Source organism: Lytechinus pictus, chromosome 2 (genome assembly GCF_037042905.1).
Source record: "Lytechinus pictus isolate F3 Inbred chromosome 2, Lp3.0, whole genome shotgun sequence".
In the NCBI taxonomy this organism is placed as follows: domain Eukaryota; kingdom Metazoa; phylum Echinodermata; class Echinoidea; order Temnopleuroida; family Toxopneustidae; genus Lytechinus; species Lytechinus pictus.
In genome coordinates this window covers 19,940,637-19,964,096 of record NC_087246.1, presented here as the reverse complement: position 1 = coordinate 19,964,096, position 23,460 = coordinate 19,940,637, and the positions used below count along the sequence as shown (strand labels likewise).

At 36.4% G+C, this 23,460-nt stretch overlaps 1 protein-coding gene across 1 annotated transcript; it reads right to left on the bottom strand.

The window, feature by feature from the left end:
* Positions 1 to 391: 391 nt before the first annotated feature.
* Positions 392 to 23,294, bottom strand: LOC129254607 (beta-1,3-glucosyltransferase-like). The gene is made up of 14 exons (XM_054893111.2): positions 23,162 to 23,294; positions 17,776 to 17,828; positions 14,373 to 14,498; positions 12,906 to 12,988; positions 12,369 to 12,477; positions 11,772 to 11,908; positions 9,657 to 9,720; positions 9,036 to 9,236; positions 8,266 to 8,335; positions 7,532 to 7,645; positions 6,966 to 7,068; positions 6,542 to 6,664; positions 5,267 to 5,411; positions 392 to 4,060 (listed from the first exon to the last, which is right to left on the bottom strand). The coding sequence occupies exons 1-14, from the start codon at positions 23,199 to 23,201 to the stop codon at positions 3,908 to 3,910; spliced, it is 1,521 nt and encodes a 506-aa protein (XP_054749086.2). The 5' UTR covers positions 23,202 to 23,294; the 3' UTR covers positions 392 to 3,907.
* Positions 23,295 to 23,460: the final 166 nt, after the last annotated feature.

Genomic DNA, 23,460 nt, shown 5'->3' with positions numbered 1-23,460 from the left:
ATAAAAAAATGTGCAAGTGCACCATTCGAGAAGCTACTTGTGTGTAGAATGAAAGATTTCTAACACTATGACACTGCATGTCTCCTTCAAAATGCACAATGCTTCCAGCATGTGTGTGTACCACTGCAAAGAAAATTACAGTGAGACTGCTTGAATTATTTTGCAGGAATTTTTTTTTGAAGTGGAACAAAATGAAGATTTCTTGTTCCCTAAAAGTTGTCCCTGTTGCAGGCATTTTCAATGATGTTTACAAAGTCTGGGGTCAGCAAATAAAAATCCATTCTCCATGAAAACTGACGCCCCACTGATTTTAAAGGATGAAATGCCATCATAGATATCAGCACTCATGCACAACTACAATACACTGCACTTCATGAGAAATAGACCCAAATAATAGTCACAATATGATTTATTGCCATAGACAAGGACGATCGCCACAGTACTCATTCACAAAAATAGTCAATGTTGTTAAAAATAGTGTGTTAAAATAGTCTAACTGTAGTCTATTCATATTATGGCTAGTGTACATTTTAAACATTCCTAAAAATACAAGTATATAGATAGAGGAAGACAACACATTCTTTAAATCCCTAGACATGAATACATTATAATTGCATAGATATATGAATTTACCATTTCAGCCTCTAATGACCATGTACAGTCCAACATTGCTTATTTCTCCATCATAGCAAAACTTCTATATTAAAGGAGGTTGGAACCCCTGGGGGAATCAATTTGAATTGAAAGAAGCAATTCAAGAAAAAGTTACATCATAATTGGGTGCAACAGGAAAAGTTTTTGTCGTTGGAAAAGTCTTAATTTATTTTTGATTGCAATCCTCAAATTGGCAATGTTTCTTCCAAGTGACAGGTTTAGTAATACAGCTTATACTTCAACAATTATCTCTCAATGTGCAGCTACATCTTATTACAAGATGTATCATTGGAAATGTATTAGACCATGAGACATGGAGAGTTGGCTAAATACACAAGTAGCATCTTTATGGATAATGGACAAAATATGAAATTCTGTGTACTACCAAGTTGTACTACTAATCAGGGGCAGTGGAACGGTTTTCAAAGTGGGGGGGGGGGGGCTGAGTCAAAAGTGGGGGGGCTGACCATGCAAAAAATCACAATCCTATGGTCATTTTTAAGTTTTTGTACACGGTTTTGGAAAAAAGTGGGGGGGGGGGGCTGAAGCCCCCCCAGCCCCCCCCCCCCCGGTTCCGCGGCCCCTGCTAATCCCCCCATTTAGAAAAAAAAAGTTGTGAATTTGAAGATCAGCATAGAAGGTATATCGAGGCTTTCAAGCCTTCATTTCATGACTGACTTGATTGAACCTTTTTTAATTGCATCTTCTGTCCTCTATTAAAATTGAATTTGCTGGGTTTTTTCTCTGTTTCATTCTCCTTTAATTGAAGATATTAATCTCATATTTCATATTGTTTATATTGATGGGTTTCGGTCTGGTACCAGCCAGATAAACAAGGTCGGACTGCTGTACAATACATACCCACAAAGAACCACCTTTTTCTACAAGAATATCAATCTAAATAACATTTAGGCTACAATATGGTTTGTCTTCTACCATTCACAATCATTTGAAAATTAATTTTTGAGATTTTATGACCTAAGCTCCTTCCACAATTGCTCCGTGCAGATTGCTAAAGATTTCTTACACCTAACTAAAATTCTTAATATTCACCGTGACACTTATCTAATTCTATACCTACCATTTATCGTACAACTACCCTAACCCTAAGCCTACATACCTGCCGAAACTTAAGGTAGAGCATCATTGTGATGGACAAGACTACATGTTACTATACATCAAAAAATTAATAGTGCCAAGAGAAACACTATGGCCTATCTGATTGGTTCAGGCGCTTCAAAGTTCAGGGCCCCGTCTTACAAAGACTTACAATTGCTTGGATCAATCGTAACTCTTTGTAAGACGTATCAAAATCTATCAGTGTCATAATTTTTTTCTACAGTAAATTTTCCCAATGTCCTTCTTAAACAAAGAGAAGCACAGTGAATTTTCAAGAAAACAATGAATGCATGAATATTGTTCATAGTTATTATATTTCTAACAAACATGCATTATAGATGTTGACGTTGCTGGCCATGCATAGTTACGATTGATCAGATCAATTGCAACTCCTTGTAAGACAGGGCCCAGAACTCTGCCTTGCTTTCTATCTAGTCTTCACTGAAGGCTTCACAATGATGCACTACACATAATGGTTGTGGGGGTGCTTCACAAAGGGTTTAGCCTGTCTATTAAAAAGACATGCTTCATTGCAAATGCACACATGGTACTTAATGTATGCTCTCATTAATGTTACACCGTAATGCGCATCCCCTGAGCTTGATATGTTCAATGTAGAGGTGCATTAATTACCATACACAACCTGGAATTCATGATTCAGACTTAAATCTCTGTCAAACCTCCCCTGGAACAATTGTCGAAGGAGCAAATGTGGAATCATTTTATATTTGGTTCAGATTGAAAGATCACTGTAGTGTTGAAACCATATCTGATCACTTCATTGCAAAATTGTTAAATGTCTTCGAATTGAATCGCTTAAGTTCTCCATTCTTTTAAATATAATTTGTTTTCAAATGCTTTGACATTTCCATAATTTCAATAGACCATTTACACAATATTTCTATTATGGCATCTCAAGGGAGGCATTTCAACAACTTTTGGTTTCTGACATTTCCTTAGGTTTCATTGCCTGACAAACACAGGTGTCTGACTGTTACTAGGGTAACTGGTTTGGTTAATCAAAACTTGCAAGTGCTGACAACTTTCATGAAATGGCGGACCCCGGGCTTCCACAATACTAAATGTACCACATACAAGTTGACCATTTCACGAGAGCTGTCAGTACTGACCAGTTATCACTATCCAAACACCATGTAACGTCAGAGACTTGTCATTCTAAGCCAATCAAAACCAAGGGATGTTGTCAAACAACAAGTGTTGATGATATGCTCCCCAGGCATATGACGACAAAACTTGCCTTAAAAAACCCTGAATCCAACTGTGGAATTGGTCCATTTAAAACCCTCTCGTTCAAGGTTACGATTTGATAATACATTACTTTCCCCTTTATATTAATGCATCTTTGCACATAAAATTGTGAAACTGAGTTACATTTTACATTGATATTGAACACTGGGAACACTGTCTAACATCAAATATAGGTATCCAAATAATGAAATAGACTTTCATAGAAATTTTAAGGAAAAACATAAACTGAATATTCTAAATCAACCATATATAAACACAGAAATAAATATATAATGAACATTAGAAGCCTCACCTGCCACAATACAATGAAATAATAGCACCATTAATAAAAGACCAACCTGGGTTGGACTGCCAAGAAGAAATGTACTGAGTTGAGTTCCTATGAATAAAGCAACTACAAAGACAAATTTATGATGAGAACTATTGGTTGCATTTTTAAGTACATATAATTAAGATTTATAAAATGAAAATTGAGGATGGAGAGGGACTAAAAATAATTTGATACTGCAAAATTACTGCATTGCAACTGAACTATACTATAATTCAACAAATGATGACAGTTTCAGGTTGCGAAAGGATATAAAAAATTGTCACTTTCACTGTTTCACATATATATTCAACCTTAAAGCATGTCAAACCCTCATCTTTTCTCCATTCTTACCCTCACTCCATTGTCTGCCCATGCAATAATAATTCAAGAGAATTACAAAGTTTCATACGAACTAGTAAACAGAGACATATCATTTCAAAAAGGTCCCACAGGGGGCTAGAAATACATGCACTTACTTTACAAACATATCATCGGCAAACAAAGAAAGAACATACTATATATGGCTTACTTGGATACACTATTTTAGAGTCTCAATCAAAGTTCATCGTGGGATGCAGACTGCATAGCTTCATCGTCTTTTAGAAACCAATCGCTGTAAACTTGATCTGGGTTGACATTCCAATGCTTGTGAAAGGATACGGGTGTTTGATGAGCAAGGAGACCTTTGGCATAATCCGATGGCCTTGCCTGATTTGGCAGTGTGATAAAAAGGAGGTGAAAATAAAGTATTTAATTTTTAGTATATTGATTCAAGAGTGTTACAGTATACAGGAAATGTCAAGCTGGTGCAAGCTGACCTAAAGCAAAGTTGATATTTGCCCGATTCAAAGATATGAAAAAAAACTTTCTATTTTCTAGGCACTGTCAATTATTTTATTTATCTATTATACAATCTATTTATCATCTAATTATGCTATTAGTCCTGGCAGATTTTACTTGCCAAAGAATTTAATCTACCATCTAGTCAAAATCCATGTAGTATATTATCAATACACAACAAGTGACAAACAATATAACCAACAATATTGCAAAAACTACAGCTATCAATACCACTCCAGCTATCACTGCAATCATCAGTAAAAAAAAAAAATCACTACCAATATCGTAACATCTACCACAGTACTTTACACTCCTACTTCCACTGCTAACACTATCACTACTACTACTACCAATACATTTTGAACTATATCTTCAACTAAACTACCACTAAAACTAATATTATGATTACAGCTATGTACTACTACCACTATCACTACCACTACCATAACCATAACTACTACAACTGCATTGCACCTACCACTATATCAATCACTAATTTTACTACTACCACTATAATTACCCCTTCTACTTTTTAAGTGATTGTCTAAGACATACTTGATGAAATAAAATGGAATACGCTAAACTCCATACCTCTTTAATAGCGAACACCCACATGATCATATCATCTGGATATTTATTCTTACTGCAGGAGCATTCATACCACTACCACCAGCCTGCCACTTACTTACCACTACTAATATACACACCCCTAAAACCTTACCTACAACCATCATTACTTCTACCCCTACCACATATATGCCCATCCCTACCACTACCACCGGCCTGCCCACTCACTTACCACTACCAATACATACACCCCTAAGACTACGCCTACAATCACCACTACCTCTACCCCTACCACAAATATGCCCACCCCTACCACTACCACCAACCTGCCAGTAACTTACCACTACCAATACACCCACTCCTACCACATCCATTAGCCTGCTACTACATTACCAATACAATTACCACAAATGCTATCCCCTACAACTACTCATACAACCCCACTACCTGTACCACAAACAATAGCCTGTCATTTCCATTACCATTTCAACTACAACTACCACATACCTGATGAAATAAAGGAGAATGAGCAAGAGGTATTCCATATCTCTTAGCACACATCCCAATGATCATGTCATCTGGATCTTCGTTCTTGCTGCAGCGGCATCCATTTGAAATCAGGTCGTCTACAGCCGGACGGCTGAAGATCATTCTACCACAAAGAAACACAAAAAAGAGTATCAAATAACAGCTGTCTTGTATATACAGTGGTGCTCAAAAGTTAATGAACCCCACCAGAAAATGAACATATTTAAAGAGTTCCAGTTCTGGCATGTTTTAGATGATAAAATATTACATTCAATAAAGTTTGTTTCTCTGGGCTCCCCGAACAGTGTAGTGTCGTTTACATTCGACACTCAGCATGAAGGAGTGCATCTGGGGTGGGGTTCACCAAGGTTAGCAATTGATCGAATGCTTGATTTTCACGATTGATTGTACAGTGTAGTCAATGGAATCAATCATAGAAAAATGTTCTACAATCATTGCAAAGTTTTGTGTTACGGTTTCACAAAGATGTAGGTATGTCTGAAGAAAAATCACACTTGAATTACCAGCTGCATCGCTGCATTGGTCGGATCATGCTCAGAGAACAATCCCAACCGACTTACCATCAATGAAATTATGTGACTAATATCATGTCTGCACTTAAGCATGAATTATTGATAGACTTAAACTTTGTGCAACAACAACCAGGTCTACTATCAAGGAGGGGAAAGTAAAGTTTAAAGAAACTGAATGGTGACAAGACATATGGCATGTTTCTATAGATAATCGTCTTTTTTGGAATAAAAAAAACGTATCGCTTTTTAATAAAACCTGTGTCTACAGAGCGAATAATCTGATTAACTCACATTGCGCGTCGCGGAACACAGCAATAACCACTTCCCAGAGGTGGTTATGAGAAACTCTATTTTGTACGATGCGGTTTATTAATAAACCGCATCGCGTCTGTTTCACAGAAGTTTTCCGGAATTCTGGGTACTTACACAGGCAATACCGTTTAACGAGTCTCTGTAGAAACATGCCGATAGAGAACATAGGGTTATAGGAATGTAGTAGAGTTTTTGGTTCAGAATAATATAAAGATTAGGATAAAGGTTTATATGGAGGTTAGGTTTTACGTTTGGCTTTAAGTGCAGATTTTTCTATCGGAACAACCGTCACCGCAGCAAATACAATAGAACCAACTGAATGTAGAGTCTCTGTATGAAATGGCCTATATAAACATGTTTGATTGTAAATGAAATGACCCTTCTAGACAGGCTTGACTCCAGCACTTACCCTCCTCCTCCCGTGATGTAGTCATATCCATAACCTTTGACCTGCCCGTAACCATAGCGTTCACCGAGCATGATTGATTTGGTTGCATCGTAGCAGGAAAGCAGACGATGTAATCTTGAAACGCTATCATAATTTGAAAAGGATGGAATAAAGTGAAATGAATTGTTACTTGCAATCAACATCAATCACCTTGTCTACAACACAAAGACAGACATAAAAGCAGGCATATAAACAACAAGATAGGCAGAAAAACGGCTATTATGACAGACAAGTAGACATACAAACAGAAAGACAGACAGACAGAAAGAGAAACAAACAGAAAAACAAAGAGACAAAAAACACACAGAGAGATACACAAAAAGAATAATACTGGACAGAGAAATAGAAATACAGACTGACAGGCATTAAAATAAAAAGTGCATACCTAATGATTGTATCATCATCTGTTACTGCTAGCCATGGGAATGCTCTATATTCTGGATTGTTGAGAAACTGATCAAATATGGCAAAAGTTTTTCCACAGTGCCCTGTAATCAACCCATAACAATGCAGTCAAATAAAGTCAAAGATGAAATATATCACTATCTGGATCAATAATTGTAATAATATTCTTAGATGGTACTGCAGTATTGCAATAATAGAATATTAAAATGTATATAATGACTTATGTGACCATTAACCTTTAAAATTGGTACTTCAAGTACAACCATATTCACTCCGACAAGCACAATTGGATTTAGTGGTTTTTTTATTGATAAATTAACAATTTCATTAATCAGTGCAAAAAAGAAAAAAAAAGAGAGAGGGATGGATGATCAGAAGGAAAGATGACCCTAAAATGTAATGTCTCCATAGCAACAACCTAGGTTTGGTAGGGGCCATTAAAAATGCAGGGATTCAGCATTGAGCACTTGTTTTTCTAGTAACTCTATCAATCATATATTCACAGGTACCTCCTATAAAGGAAAAAAAGATTACAAGATACATTACCTCTTTCTGTGTTGGGGACACCAGTAGCAACAGTAGGTATAGATAAGTCAGCCTTGTCACTGAAATAAACCATGTGCTTTGCAAATCTCCCCCAGGTCCGTTGCACTACAGGCACTGATAGGGAACATGAAATTAAAAGCAAGTTTTTAGAATGACTTCATTGTCACAAAATTAATAGATCAATGTGAATGAACCTTATTACAAGTATGACTATCATTGGAATGAATAGCACTTCTTCCTTTCGTAAATGCGATTTTATGTCATTATCATAAGAATATTTTCAATTTAAAAAATCAGATCACAAATTTCCTATTACAAAAATCAAAGCCTGAAAAAAAATACATACACTAATTTATATTAGATATGTATGCATGTAACACCTTTAGCAGATACATAAGGCTGGTTATATGGAAAGTTATTGTATTTCTTTCTTTGTACTTCTGATTACGTTCATGACAAGTGAGAATCAATTTTTCATTCACTGGACAAAAAATCAAATCGATATATCAATCAATTACTCAATCAATCACAATATGAGAAGGAATACCAAAACAACATTAAAAAGTAGACAATTTCATAACATGTGTTCAGGATATCTGACAAAAGTTTTTAGTTCCATTTACATTTTATTGACACTTGTGTCCTTTAATAATTGATATTTGAGAATTGACAAAAAATATGTAAGATATGATATGTCAAAATAGGTTACATAAAGAAATTCAATTTTGTCTTACCTCGTTCTTTATGGAACTTCTCACATGTTTTAACTGCAAAGAAGATATCCTTTCCTTTCACAGGTGGACCCTGCAAATGTATTTATTTCTTGATATTTAGTAATATTGTGATTTGTTAGCAACAAAAGCGTCTAGGTGTGACAGTCACTTCACACACACTTACACAAGGATGTCACTAATAATTGATTAACAGGTAGCAAAGATCATCTAGAATGAGACTTTTCATATATAAATGGGATACAGAAAAAATCTGTATATTTGAAAGCGTAGGAATGCCAACTAATATTAGGTAGAAAAGATCATCTAGAATGAGCCTTTTCATATATAAATGGGTCACTGAAAAAATATGTATATTTGAAAGGGTAGGAATGACTACTTGTGTCGGAAAAGGAAAAGGAGCATCCCTGCATGTAACAGAAGTATTGAGTAAATAGCTGGAAAACTGCCTGAACTTTGATGAAATAATGTAGTGTGTGTTTCGAATCCTACACGGTTCAGCATCCTTTACCAAGGCAACAATCCAAACTTTGCCATTTCTCCACCCAGGTTTTAAATGGGTACACATAGGGATTTGTTAGTGTGCCTAGTAACTGAATTTGAAAACTCTTGCTGGAATACTCCCTGAGGAGTGGAGAGAGAGCAAATGCTGCAAGCCGAAATCTGACGACTGGAGAAATAATATAAATTTAAAGATATTGTTGCTATATAAAAGAGAAATATTATTACAATAATTACAATTCCATCAATCAAGTTATAAAGGAATTCCTTACACATTCTGGGAGCGCCTTGGGAGATGCCGTCACACAGATGGAACCAGATTTGGAAGGGTTTTCCTTGCTGGACTGTATTTTCTGCTTGACCTGTTCATCGGTCAAAGGTGAAAGGTCACTTGGGTCAATGTTCCCTGCACATAGCTGAGGTAGGCCTGTCATATGCAATCCACTCTCTTCATTCCAGATGTAATGAGCAAGCTGTAGATTGAGAATATAAGGTTATTCATAGTGATCTTATGTAAGGACTATCTACTTTCTGCTTGCATCAATGCACTTTATGAATCATTCTTCTTTGCAACTGAATTACACAATGTATTCATCAAACTTTAATAGTAAATCAAAATTTCAATTAATCAAGCCCTTTGTAAATGCAATGTAAGGTAACATTATTAAATGAGTGATGGTTGTTTTTTTTCTTTTTTTATTTGGTTCAGGATGGCAGATCAACTAAAATGTACATGAGAGGCTTAGATATTATCATTAATATTATTTTTATAAATATCATAAAAATATGATTGTCTCAACACACACAACTTTGAAACATGTTCTAGAAATCTGAATAAATAATGACTGGAATTAACGCAAACAACATTACACATACAGTTCATGTTTTCTTACCTCATGTTTGACGTCAATGCTAAAATCAATCTTAGCGTTTTCTTCCTTCAGTCTTGACACCATGCTAGAGAAGTAGAAAGAAAGCATGGTAATCTAATGCAGGTCATCCAAGGACCATGTCTTACAGAGTTGTGATGAAGTAAAATCAATTGCAATTATCAATGAAACAGGTTGACAATGGCAGTGAAATTCCTGGTTTGAATGCAGTCAGACCACAGGTCCCTATGCTAATGAGCAAAAAGGCCAGATTCATCCAAATCATCTCGTGGCTGAATCCTCCTCCTTGCAAAATCTCGTGATTCGTGAGATTTTCTTTCTCTAAGAATTTACCTGTTTTAACCTCAAGTTAAATGAAATATTATTGCACCATCAGATAGAGTAAATGTTATTCTTTCATATTGGTCATTTATTTTGTATACAATATTTTGATAAATAAGTAAATTTCTGGCCTGAAAATGTGCCTCAAAACTGAATTTTTTCCTCTGTTTTCTTTTGCAAAATTGTGCAAAACTTTTTATTTTGAGCCTCAATGATATATATACCACCATAAAGCTGAACTTCTGTACTTTCTCACAATGCCACTCTTGATATGCGGCACCTTTTAATCGGGTTAAGATCACACTTTTCCCACCAAGGTACAAGACGAGATTTCAGAAATTTTGTACTTGCATGAAATCCAGAGTTCTGATTGGCTGGATAAGGTTTACAGAACAACATGTGCGGGTAATTTGAGGAGATTACCACATGGGAAGTGTGACCTTCCAATGAACCCAGGCACTGGAACCGTTGGAATAAGCCAGTGTGTGGTCTCTTTGACCAATCAGGGTGCAGTATTCTTGTTTTCAAGCTGCTTTATGTACTTGGCCTATGAAAAGTGTGATCTTGACCCGATTAAACCAATTCTTATTTTGAAACCTATACCATTTTAAAGCATACATATTCAGCTTTATCATGATCTAAAAATTATTTGGGCTCAAACAAACATAAAGTGTGAAAATAGCAGCTTTTGTCAGGTGAAAATAATTATTTTGTAGCATATTTTAGATCAAAATTTTAACCTATATTACAAAATCTTTGAATAAATTCAAACATATGACCCAAAAGAATGATTCTTCTTCTTTACAATGATACCAAAATCATGAAATTCGACGGACAATTAGAGCAGCAATAACCGAATGAAAAGAGGTGTTTTGGTCCGCATCAAGCTCATTAAATATGCAAAACATCTCAAGTCATCAATATCACTTGGATGAAAGAAGCCACTTTCTTGGGACCTGCCATCTGACTGAATGGTGACAACTTTTGCATAATGCATATCTGGGGCCTGATTTAATTTAACGTTCAATTGCAATTATTACCGTGCTTTATTGAAAAGGGATGAATCTCATGAAGATGCTAATGAACAAATGCTTTCTAAAGGGTTAAAGGTGTAAATTTTAATCAACATCAACGTTTATTAACTCTGGCCGATGTTATTATTAGATATTATTAGGAATCCCACTTGACATCATGGTCCAGACATTTGGAATAATCTTACAGACAATATTAAAATTTGTTCCACTTTATACTCCTTAAAATCAACTCTTAAAAGAAATAGCATTCGATCTTATTCATCCCATACTTCAAATTAATCCTCATTAGCCACTTGAAATTTAAAAAAATAATAATTCTACTGCTATCTACAGCACCCGATCCTGCACCTGCATTGCACCCACTTGATCAATAAATACCAATCTTAGTCATGAACCCTTTTTATGAGGCCATCATCAATTACAAGCTTAACCACTCATGATGGCGGTCTTCTGCGTTCATTTGTTAATGCTGTTTTTTTATTATTAAAATGTGATGTACAAGCTCACACCATTTTCTTTTGTTTTAATTATGTAATATGATTATATTGTATACATTATGGATTATTTTGTATATTGCAAACAATGTAAATATTTTTGACAATGTATTGTGAACGCAGAAATAAAAATAAAACAAAACAAACTTGTTATATTCCAGTCGGTCTTAAGATTGTGCAAAGCTTTATTATCTCTATCTATCTTTACCTAAAAATTTAGTTGAGAATTTACTAAGTTTGATATTGGCTGAATTCTCAAATTTGTTTACCTTTTCAGGAGAGATTCGCTCAAAATCCAACCTGCGTCAAAGTCTGGAAAGATGAATTCTGAGAGCATGTCGTTGAAACGAAAATGATGAATTATTGTTGCCTCCTGGTCAAATAAGCTTTTACCAAGAAACCATTCCTGTAATAGACACATGAAAGAGGTTCAGAATTGAATCTTTCGTTTAAGAAGTTTATAGGACACGCCCACCCACACAACATCAAATTGATTTCAATAGAGAATCTAACAGGCATACTACTTACATTTTATCAAAAACAATGTTTCAGTTTTACATTAAAAATGTGATATGCATACCATGACCAGTTTACAAAAGAGAGAATTAGAGGGTTGATATATTACAAACTCACTTTTCTTCCTGTATTCAGTTACATAAAAGTACTTATATTTCATTTTTTTTATTACTCCAATGATTTCAAGAGATTATTAGCCCATGTGGTCACCAGACCTGGCAATTAGACCAAGCACCACCTAGACAAACAGAAAAAAGGACAAACACAATTTAGCCCAAATTAAAAATACCCATCTGGAAATTAGACCAATCCATCTCAGACCCAAGCATTGCATCAAACATACCACTTACCTCACCCGAGCTGAATCTACTTAGCAACGCAATCAGACCTTGGACATTAACTCTGGTATCCTCCTCACAGAAAAAGAACCATTTCTTCTCTTCAAACTCATTGAATAACCTGCAATGATATTTCACAATGACAACAATTCAAGTACATTCGGGTACATTCATTACAGGAGGTTTACATTTTGAACCCATGCCGTGGAATCTTCATACTTGAGGAAATCAACCTTGCTGAGCTTCATATCACATCCTTGATCAGTTGATTTCAATTTTCACCTGGGTATGAAATGGCCTAATTAAAAGTAGTATTTAACAGCACTAAATCCACACTCCCTCAACTTCAAGTATATCTAATTCATATTTAGCCCGGACATTATTATTATAACATATATTAAAAACATATTCAACAATAACTGTACTGTTGACCGTATTCCTCAGTGAAACCAAGGCTTCAATGCAAACTAAGAAGACCCCTGTTTATAAAATTTGCATGCACAATGAAATCATTGCATATCATTCACAAGTTTTTTAAAAATTATTTACTTTGGAAGAGCAGGGAATAGTGTCCAGTGTCCGGAGTGAGGCCCTCCATATCTTTCATGTAACAACACCACATCTGGATGACCCTGAGATTTAAAAAAAAACAGAAAATGGGAGAAAAAAAATCAGTAAAATATACAAAACTATGATTTTTATGCTGTTAAATTAGGTGAATTGCAATAAAGTCTAAAATAGACAAAACATGTATCTGATGGGATAATTTCAAAGCTTCCTCCTCTGTTCAGAATAAGAGTGAAATGTATATAAACTGATTTACCAATTGTTATCTGTAGTGTCACTGTTCAAACTAGTTTCTAGAGACTGCAATCAACCCTCTCTCAGGTCATAGACAGTCACTCATAGACCCATATTTATTTCAGTGACCACTATTATGATCATAAGAGTTGCTGCACTCAGTAAACTGTTTACAACTTGCAGCCAATGCAAAATTAATCAACAAATATAAGGTATACAATTTGTTTTCTAATGCATTCAGAGTAAAATATACTATGTATGACATAAGAGGTCATTGTATAATTCTTAAGCTTGTAGCCCAATTTCATTTCAATGCAAAGTTTGGTCTATGGATGTACAGGAACACTAATAACTATTTCTACTCTTTAGCTCAAAACTGATTTTATTCAGGGGACAATACTGCCGTATTTTGGCAAAAGGAAGCAAGTTACAAAAGTGTAATTTGTTGTAAATGAGCAATGTGTGTTCGTCATTTACAAAGGCGTCATTGCAATTTAACAGCATATTTTCTTCAATATCTTGAACGTGCAACATACAAAGAGTATTTCAGAAACAACTAACTCAAATTTGACTGATGTGTCACTTGCTTCCTTTTGCCAAAGTTGGGCAGATTATATTTTCAGCAATACAATACAAATTATTATTAACCGTATCAGACATCTGAGCAGGGCAACTTTGATACATTGTTGCCTGCTTAAGACTGGGATCAGATGGCCGGTCAATAAATTTCCAATTGTTTATCCACGGGCCCAATTTATTGCCCGCTCAGGAAAGACAATGAGAAAATGCGTGGAAATGTAGCGGGCAATAAAGCAGAGCTCACACCCAGGTATTCTACGCGTCCTTGAACCGCGCAGTGCTATACGTCATAATGGTAATCCAGTTGAGACAACGTTGGATACTGCGTCCCTAGGCCAGGGACGCGTCATTTCAATTACGTCACAATGGTAAAGTTCAGAGGCCCAGTCTGCTCAACATGACAAACTAGATTCTCATTCTTAAACTTTACAATATCTAAATTTTAACGATTTTTGCTCTAGATGTCTGATTTGGTTAATAATAGCAATATTGACTGGCCTGGTCTACGACTCGGGCGATATAAATCTAGTTTGGGCGATATATGTCGTATCGCCCAGAGGCCAGTGGCAGTCAATATTGCTTTATTATCTTATATAATTTATCCATCACAGTGAATAAAGACAATGTTGTACTCACTAGATTGTGTAGTCTACACTGTTGGGCTATATCATCTCTAATGCGCCTTGCCCTCTCTACATGAGGAGAGGGAGCCTGACTTCTGATCACAAAGACTACATCTCCTAGACCTACCTCATGTGCACCCTGTACAAAACCAAATACATATTCGATTGTGCATAAAAGATGAATTGTGATTATTAGAACTTATTCCATTAACAGGCTGCCACACCTAAGTGTAAGTGTTTCACTAAGCTGTTTGTAAGTTACCAGCGAATTAACGAACGACTGGTGATCCTTTCTTAGGTGCTAAATCAACATTGATGAAAATTAGGTGGATGTCATTTACCATAAGAGAGGATCAACAGTCTTTTGTAAATTCGCTTGTAACTTACAAATTGTGTTATGAAACACCCACCTGGAGGTTAGCCAATGTATGCCTACACATGGCAAGCCATTTTATGATCCAAGGGAATCAACACCAAAGAAACTTATCAGACTACAAATCATGTTAATGAAGCGATCATCAGGTATTCTATACAAAATGTAGTACCATTCTCCTTCCACATACAGGCTGCCGACAAAGGCTTAGATAATCCAACCAAGAAGAAATTTGTTTAAATTGAAAAAAAAAAAATCAGAAAGGGAACTAAATGAAAGTTTGAAGAAAACAAATGAAATTACTATAGGGATGTCAAATTGGCCACAAAAGTGATGTCATTATGATGTAGGGTAAGGACAGCTCCTCCATTCACTTCAATACACTAAGATGTAATCTTGTTTATATTTTGTACTCTTTTTTTTAAATTATTTTCAAGGGGTCATATAACAATATGCTATGTATGATATCTTCTAATTAAAGGGGAGTAGGTGTCAATGAGAACACTCCATACCTGCCAACCTTTGATAATAAAAAATCAGTATCAATACTACGAGGGCACCGAGTGGGTGTCCGGCCCGTTTTAACGGTAGGCCTAGGGGCTCTTTGCATTTTCAGCATGTAAGAGTAGCGCATTTCCCTACACTTTTTAAAGCAAATATACCCTCATAATCTACCTTTATGTAATTTAATATCATTTGTCAATTAAAAGAAGGTCTTTAAATATCACTTTTGTGACAAAAAACACCCAGTTTCATGCAGGTGTGATTTGTTTTCATTTAAATCTAGATGAATTTTTCTTGTTCACCAGAGCTCTCAAAAACTTTAATTTTGAATATATTTTTGAGAGCCCTCTATTGGTGGAAAGTGAGATTGATGCAGATCTTCATCTCCACAGATTCTCTTTTTAATTAGAAAAAATTAATTTCAATAATTTAATTGAGTTATGGGCCAAGGCATAGGCCTATTTTTATGATGAATTTAGATCTAAGTTGGGCCTAACTTACTGTATGAAAAACTGACGTGCCAAAAAATCAAACATTTATCCAGCCTATATCAAGAGAAAATAAGCCAAACATTGACAATCATATTCATGTTATTTCACCGCACAGGGGTTACTGACTGAGGACAAAACCTAAATTGGATAAGTGCTTGTTGGTATAAGAGAGCAGATTTTCAGCCATGACAAAAACGGAGCCGAAACTAAGCGGCTGCATGCGCCCGACCCGCACTGCGCACTTGCGGTGCGCCGGTGAGCTAAGACGGTAAGGCTGAGGCGCAGCAACTCGGCGGGCGCCGGGAGCTTAGGCAAGCGAAGCAAGTAGATTTGGCGTTCGGCTCCGAAGGCTCAACTTGAGATCGAAATTTGATAATCTCCTTTCTTCCTCAAAAATTTGACAACTATTCAAAAAATAAAGTACAGATCAATGTTAAAATTGCGTTGGGATAGATCTAACTTAGAGTAGCGTCGGTGCGCGGCTAGCCGGGCGGCGCGGGGGTATGGTGTGCAGCCGTTCGGCAGCTGCAGCATGCAGGCAGCGCAGAAGCTCACCAATATACCACTGAAATCACCAAACACACTAGACATACACTGCACATTCACTAACTCACTCCCACACTACAAAGTCTTCCGGCGACATGGGCAAAACCTCAAATAAAAGGTGAAATTTTCTTACCTAAATCACCATATTTCGCGTCAAAAATATCACCACCGGTAATTTTTAACATCGTAGTTAGGAAACAAGGGGTCTAAAAAAGTGTATTTTTCAGGGTTTTTCCGATGTTCGTGGATTATGAAAACATGTCCTCACTAAAAACTGGCACTTTCGCAAGCAGATGTCAGCCGCCATTTTTTTCCGGAAGTCAACGCTAAGTAAGGCCGTAGCGTGTACGCTCGTTATTTTCACATGCATTTGCAATGGAACTGCGCACTTAGCAGTGTTTGCGCGCCGTTTAATGTCGCTCTCTGTGCAAAACTAGCGCATTTGCGTAGCCGTGCGCTCCAGTCGTTTATGCATTAGTCGCATCTTGATATGAGCCGTGCATGCGTTAGTCGCATCATACAGCCGTTTCAATAATTTCAACACTATATTGATTAACCCAAAAATCGGAATTTTGGTTTTAAAATTCGGAATTCGGAATGGATGTATAAAAATCGGTATAATTCCGCCAAAATCGGAATGGTTGGCAGGTATGAGTCACTCCCAAGTTTCTAATACTTAAATAAACATGGCAAATGGGAGATTTGATTTGTCTCATTTTGCAAAACACCTTGACTCTTTCTTATTCCTTATTTCATATTTTCACCATTACATTTTTTTTTTTTTTTTAATCTAATTTTTCTTGAAGTGACACACTCCTTTCACCAAGACTTGATTTGCCTTGAAAATCATGCACAGGAGCCAAACTGAATATCACATTTTTCTTGTTAGAAATGAAGCCTGGATAACAGAAAGAAACCATTTACAAGTAGTTGGTCAACTTCTCAGATATCTAATACAACATTGGCTTAATCCATTTAGTCTAAATACACTTAAGGGGGTGTTGCAAGAAAATATTTGCAATCAATTGCAAATTTCAGGTGCATATTTACAATTGATAGATCAATTTTAACTAAAGCAAACCAACTTGTACTTGGTGATGCAAGAAGCAGATCATCAATCAATGGCAAATTTGCAATGAAATGCATGAATTTAAATTGATTGTGGGACCTATAATTGACTTGCGATCAATTGCAAGTTTCTTGCAACACCCCATAATGTCTAATGTCCTGATTGTTAAATTTACATTTTGTCTACTAATTATTTGCACTTTCTCAATTTCATTTAAAAAAGTCATCTAATCATATCTAGATCAAGTGGATATTGGGTATAGACAATTGGAAATTAGAGAGAAAATGGGCTAAATGGCAAGTATACAAAATGGTGATCAGACCAAATGGTTGTTGACAATGTGGGATGAGACCAAATGGAGTGTACACAAATACTGTAGCACTCTCCTGTAGGTTTGTGTAATAGTTCTTTTCTTTAGAATTATATCCCTCACCTTCAATCTTTCTGAAACATCTTGGTATGGGTTGAAAGCAACAGCATAAGCTCCTGTAAAAACAAAACAGAAACACTTATTTTAAAAAAATTGTTGCATAGATTGCAGGGTGTTGCATATTTGGAAATATTCAATCAGAACCTGCTGTAAAACCTTGGTGTTGTGATTTATTAATCCCAATGAATAAAATGTCAAATAATGTCAAGCAATATTCACACTTCACCGTTTTTAGCGAAGGATGAGAAAGTTGTCAACCAGATGTGGAGATGGGGGGGGGGGGGAGAGTTTGTTTCCCTAGAACCACATAGTTTTCAAAATATAAAGAAAATATACTGTATATTTTCAAATGAAGAGTCAGCTGAATAAAGAGTTAGTTGCGAGGTCCTTGGCGGCAAATAAAAATGTGATAAGCAGATTCCTCATGAAAAGTTACTCCTTTTCACTGTCTACTTTAAAATTCACCGTCTACTTTTGTTTTGATATGAATTTTTATTGTCATCCACACACAAAACAAATGGGCTGACTAGCCAGGAGGCTCCTAGAGAGTAAAAATCATTTACTAACGTATGCTTACTCTCCACGGAGCCAGGGATTCCATCCCATTCATCTGCATGTACCGCCAAAAAACCTGAAACTTTCGCCCCAAGATTTCTAATTTCCTTCTAAAAGATCTAGCCCTAAATCATGTAAATGGGATACAACTTCATTACCGACATTTCTACGCTATCAATTTCATTTTTAAGCAAGAATTCATCCAAAAAATGAGAAAAAAATTATGAAAAGACGGGAGAGACTTGCCCGATGTTTACACTGCCATCTTGTTTCTCATTGTTCTTCGCCAAGGTTACGGACGCAAATGAATGGGATGGAATCCCTGGCTCCATGGAGAGTAAGCATACATTAGTAAATGATTTTTACTCTCTAGGAGCCTCCTGGCTACTTCTGACCTCAGTGAGATAAAATTTTGTTGGTGTTGTTTCTTTTGCAAAGCAAGTCTCCAATATGGGAGATTGCCTCCAATATTGGAGAGAGTCTCCCGTATTGGCCGTACACCTCTACTGATCACTGAGTCTGCTGAATGGCCGCATAACAACCCCTGGCCGCGCATCAATGTCGTTACTCTACATCCCACTTCAAGTTCAAGTTTCAACTGGTCTAGCATGCGGGATATTTTAGCATCGAGATGAGATTCATGATATTATCGGCTGATGCTAGACCAAAAGCTTCGGTCTGTTATGTTGGTTGTTCCGCTGAACTCCGTTGGCTCCACCCACCAATTACAGAGACCGAAGTTCTAACTCGATCTGTACAGGGACTCAATCAAAGGCCATATGTTTATGTATTCGGATCAACCAGGGAAGTGGGAGTTGCGCGACAGTCAAAGTTAAAGAAAGTCACTGTTTTTCCCCTTTTAAGTTTTTTTTTTCCCGATTTGGTGCATTTCAGGCAAAACGAAATATTAATCTTTATTTTGGTCCAGTTCTTTTTATATATTTTGTGAAATAAGGACAAAAATCAATGAGCCCCGTCGGGGGGATTTTTCATTGTTAACCCCCTGGCTGCATGATAGCGAGACGTCTGTGTACGAGAAATAAAAAAAAAATGTTTTAAAAACTCCTCAAAACAGACGGCTGCCAGCTGTCTAGGCCGATGCAAGTATTTTGCTTTTTGCTCCAAGCTCTTCAGTCGAGTCTATGTATTGGTGAGTGGAGCCAACGTACTCGTAGTTCAGCGGAACAACCAATGACAATGGCAATGTACAGAGACTGAAGCTTTCGGTCTATGGAGCGAAGGGCCAGCGCACAGTGGGCCAGAATGAGTTGAAAGTGCGCCAAAATTATATTCCGTGTTATATTGTTACTTTAACATGTTGATTAAGGGTAATTTTGGGCGTAGAATCGACTGAACATAATTTAAAGATGATATGACGTCACTTTGATACCAAATTTTGATTGGGTACTTAGAACCTATCTGTGAAAAGACGAATTACGCTAAAGGGCTATTCCACGGTTACTCACGTTACATTTGGAGACACCTTGACTCATACTTGGAGCTGTAACTCCATTATTATTGATAGGAACTAAACATCTCTTTATCACAACAAAGTATGCAGTCTGACTATCCTTTGTATAAAAACAAAACTTGGGAAATTTTATTATGCTCCAGGCAAATCTTTGAAATGTGTCGGTTACTCATGTTACATGATTTGGACATGCATAAAATGAAAAGTGGACATAAGTGAAAAGTGTCCTCATACAAGGCTTTTATGAAAGTTGATTATATCCATTTGAAAGAAGTATATAAGGGAGACAAATTTGTATATAATTTAAAAAAAAAAGAACACCTGGTTTTTAATAGGGGTGCAGATAAAGTGGTTATTCACGTTACGGTTCAGAACTTCAGATGGGCTATACAAAGTACGCAGTCTGACTATCCTTTGTATAAAAACAAAACTTGGGAAATTTTATTATGCTCCTGGCAAATCTTTGAAATGTGTCGGTTACTCATGTTACATGATTTGGACATGCATAAAATGAAAAGTGGACATAAGTGAAAAGTGTCCTCATACAAGACTTTTATGAAAGTTGATTATATCCATTTGAAAGAAGTATATAAGGGAGACAAATTTGTATATAATTAAAAAAAAAAAGAACACCTGGTTTTTAACAGGGGTGCAGATAAAGTGGTTACTCACGTTACGGTTCAGAACTTCAGATGGGCTATACAGTACAAAGACACATTGAGCTCATGTCCACCAACCAATGGAATTGCCCTAAACAATGTGCAGTATATAAACTTTGTGTTATGTGTTACTTTAAGATTGACCAGAGTGAATGTTGGTTTATGCTTCTCACATGCCTAAAAAGTGTGTATGAGATCCTGAAAACAATTTTATGGCATCAAAATGATCATTAGATAAAAAAAAGTACTTAAAAATCTGAAAAATACTAACCGTGCTTTACCAAGCGGTGTAGACTTGGGTAAAACGCAAAGTATATAACACCACAAATGTTTTACTATTAGGAGGGTTTTTGGCTAAAATTATTCTACATGTAACTTTTATCTCTGGAGAGGGGCAGGGGCGGGTAGCCCTTATATGCGTTATCAACCTTTATTTTGTTTGCATTTATATGCCCAGAATTCATGTCATTTTCATGGAATGGAAGGGGAATCGTCCTCGCCGTGCAAAAATAAACAGCAATGTACACCCCACACGGTGCGCTGCGATGACTGCGCGGTACAAAAATGACAATTTTTTAACAGGTTTTGCGGGTGTTGTGTCAAGTAAAATTGGCTCTACGATGAAAACGGGCAGAAACGGGCAGCTAAATTTGATATCGACTTAAAGCTTCTCTGGCAAAATGATGATGATAGAATTTAAACGGAAATCCAAACGTTTCTAATGTAAATGCAAAAAACATGGATTATCCGCCTATTTCTAGGACTAATTGTCCTTTAAACAGTAGAGGCGCTGGTCCAAAAATTGGGATTGTCCCAGAAAACAAGGATATCCTCATAAACCAAGACAAATCAGGTCTTGATAAATTGAGACTGTCCTTGTTTATGGGGACATTTTTTTTTTTCATTTCCCCCTACGGGACAAAGACATCAATTACGGGAATTGAGAGTGCTAAAAATAGATTCAGTGACCTCAATTCCCCCCAGTTCACCGTCTATTTTTCATGACTTACCGTCTTCCAATACTCTTGTTATGAAACCTGATATGTTTACATTGACTAGCACACTTGATTGGTGTCCGCACTTGACAGGTGAATGAACTTTCCTAGATTTCTTGTGTGAAGAAATCTTTAAAAACTGAGTGAGACAGTCCCTGTATTTGTAAACTGGGACGATCCCACCCATGGGTTCATATCGTCTCGCGTGCGAAGGAATATCAGTCATATTCACACGACACACACGACACATTGAAAATAGATTGGGCTTTTGCCCACATAAAATATCACGCATAATCTGGTATTTCACATTCTGCTATGACACTTACCGAATCATTTAGATCCTTCCGTGACTTCTCCTTGAAGTTTCTTTTTAAAAATATGTATATTTTCTTGATTTTTAGTGAAGATTTCACGGAGATAAAAATTGGTTGGCGTAGATATCAATTTTCTCCTAAAGAGGGCGCGCGATTTATATTCATATCAAAGACACGACAAGGGAAAGACTAGGCACCTACACTATTTTACACGCAAATCGACGCAAGGCATTACGCGAAGTCCGTGAAGTGTCCAATCTTTTCATTGTATAGACTTTGGTATACCGTATTATTGACGTTCGTTAAAGCTTGTACTGCTGGTTTCGTTCCAGGCATGTGTATTTTTTTCAATTTTATTTTATTGGTCATCGTTTTAAATTAATTGCAAAAAAGTGTTATCATCGCCAATAGTAATCTTGAATTATATTTTTTAAGGTATTTCATTTATTGGTGCCCATAATTAGTAAATTAATCATAAGAATTGCACATTCAAAGAATTTAGACAGTTATAAAATTACCGAGGAGCTGAATCAAGGTTGTGAAATTTATTAGCGCCACCAACGGGCTTCCTTGTATTTCCGTAGAAGAGACAAACGAAGTCACTTGCTAGGCCGAGGTAAGCGAAATTTGCTCTTTTTATCATGAAATCATTTCAAAATCATATGTATAATTTTGTTATGTATTGCTTCTTACCGGAAAGAGCCCCGGTGCGTAGCGAGAAGGAGTTTCGGCAAATTAATATTACTTCAGCAATGAAGCGATGTTTGCCGACTACTTCAAATCCAGGGTCAAACACGGTCCCTTGTACGAGGTTAGTATATATACTAACCTCGTATTAGTCACTTTTTAGTGTGAGTGGGACGATCCCGGTTTTCTGACCAGCGCCACTAATAAACCTCCTGAAATGTGTATTTTATCTACTTTGAACACTTTCACACAAAAAAAAAGACTATATCAGGATTATATGGGTGTCATTTCAGATTCCTAAATGAAAAGCCTCCAGTGAAATGGCTTGTTATTCTAAGTTGTCATACACGGGGCATTTCGCAAAATCTGTCACATTTTACGATTTGAGCTAGGTAGAAAATTAACAACCTTCATGCAAATTACCGAAATGAAATATTTTGCTGAAGTATTCTTCAAAGTGTTGTCTTTCAGCTGGGCATGACAAAAAATAAAAATCTGAAATTGCCCAAAATGACTTTTGGCGCACTTTTGTTTCGCCCCGGCCCACTTTGCAGCGGGGCGCGGCGGGGAGCAAAGCCAGGCCCGTCCCGTTAACTTCGACCCATCCTGCGAGAAGGAAGAGTAGGCGTCGCGCGTCGTCGGTTTTGAAAAGTGACGACCTTATACAATTACATAACAAGTTTTATCAAGAAAAATAATATAACATACCGATGAACAACACAGCAAACAGTTTTCTGAGTCCGTGCATTCTGGATTTGGATGTTTAAGTTTGACTTCGTCTTCAATTCACTGACTTCAGCTCAGCCACATCACTCATTGAACTACAAGCTATGGAAAGCAAAGTGTACACCTGTCCACTTACAGTATATTTTTATAACACTTCCAATTATATTCTTCAGAATGAAAGAAAAATCATAGAAATTATTAATTGGTCAAATTTTTGCATTGCTTTAAATTCTAAAAATATCTAAGCCTCGGTAAGTATACTTGAATGCATACCTAGACAT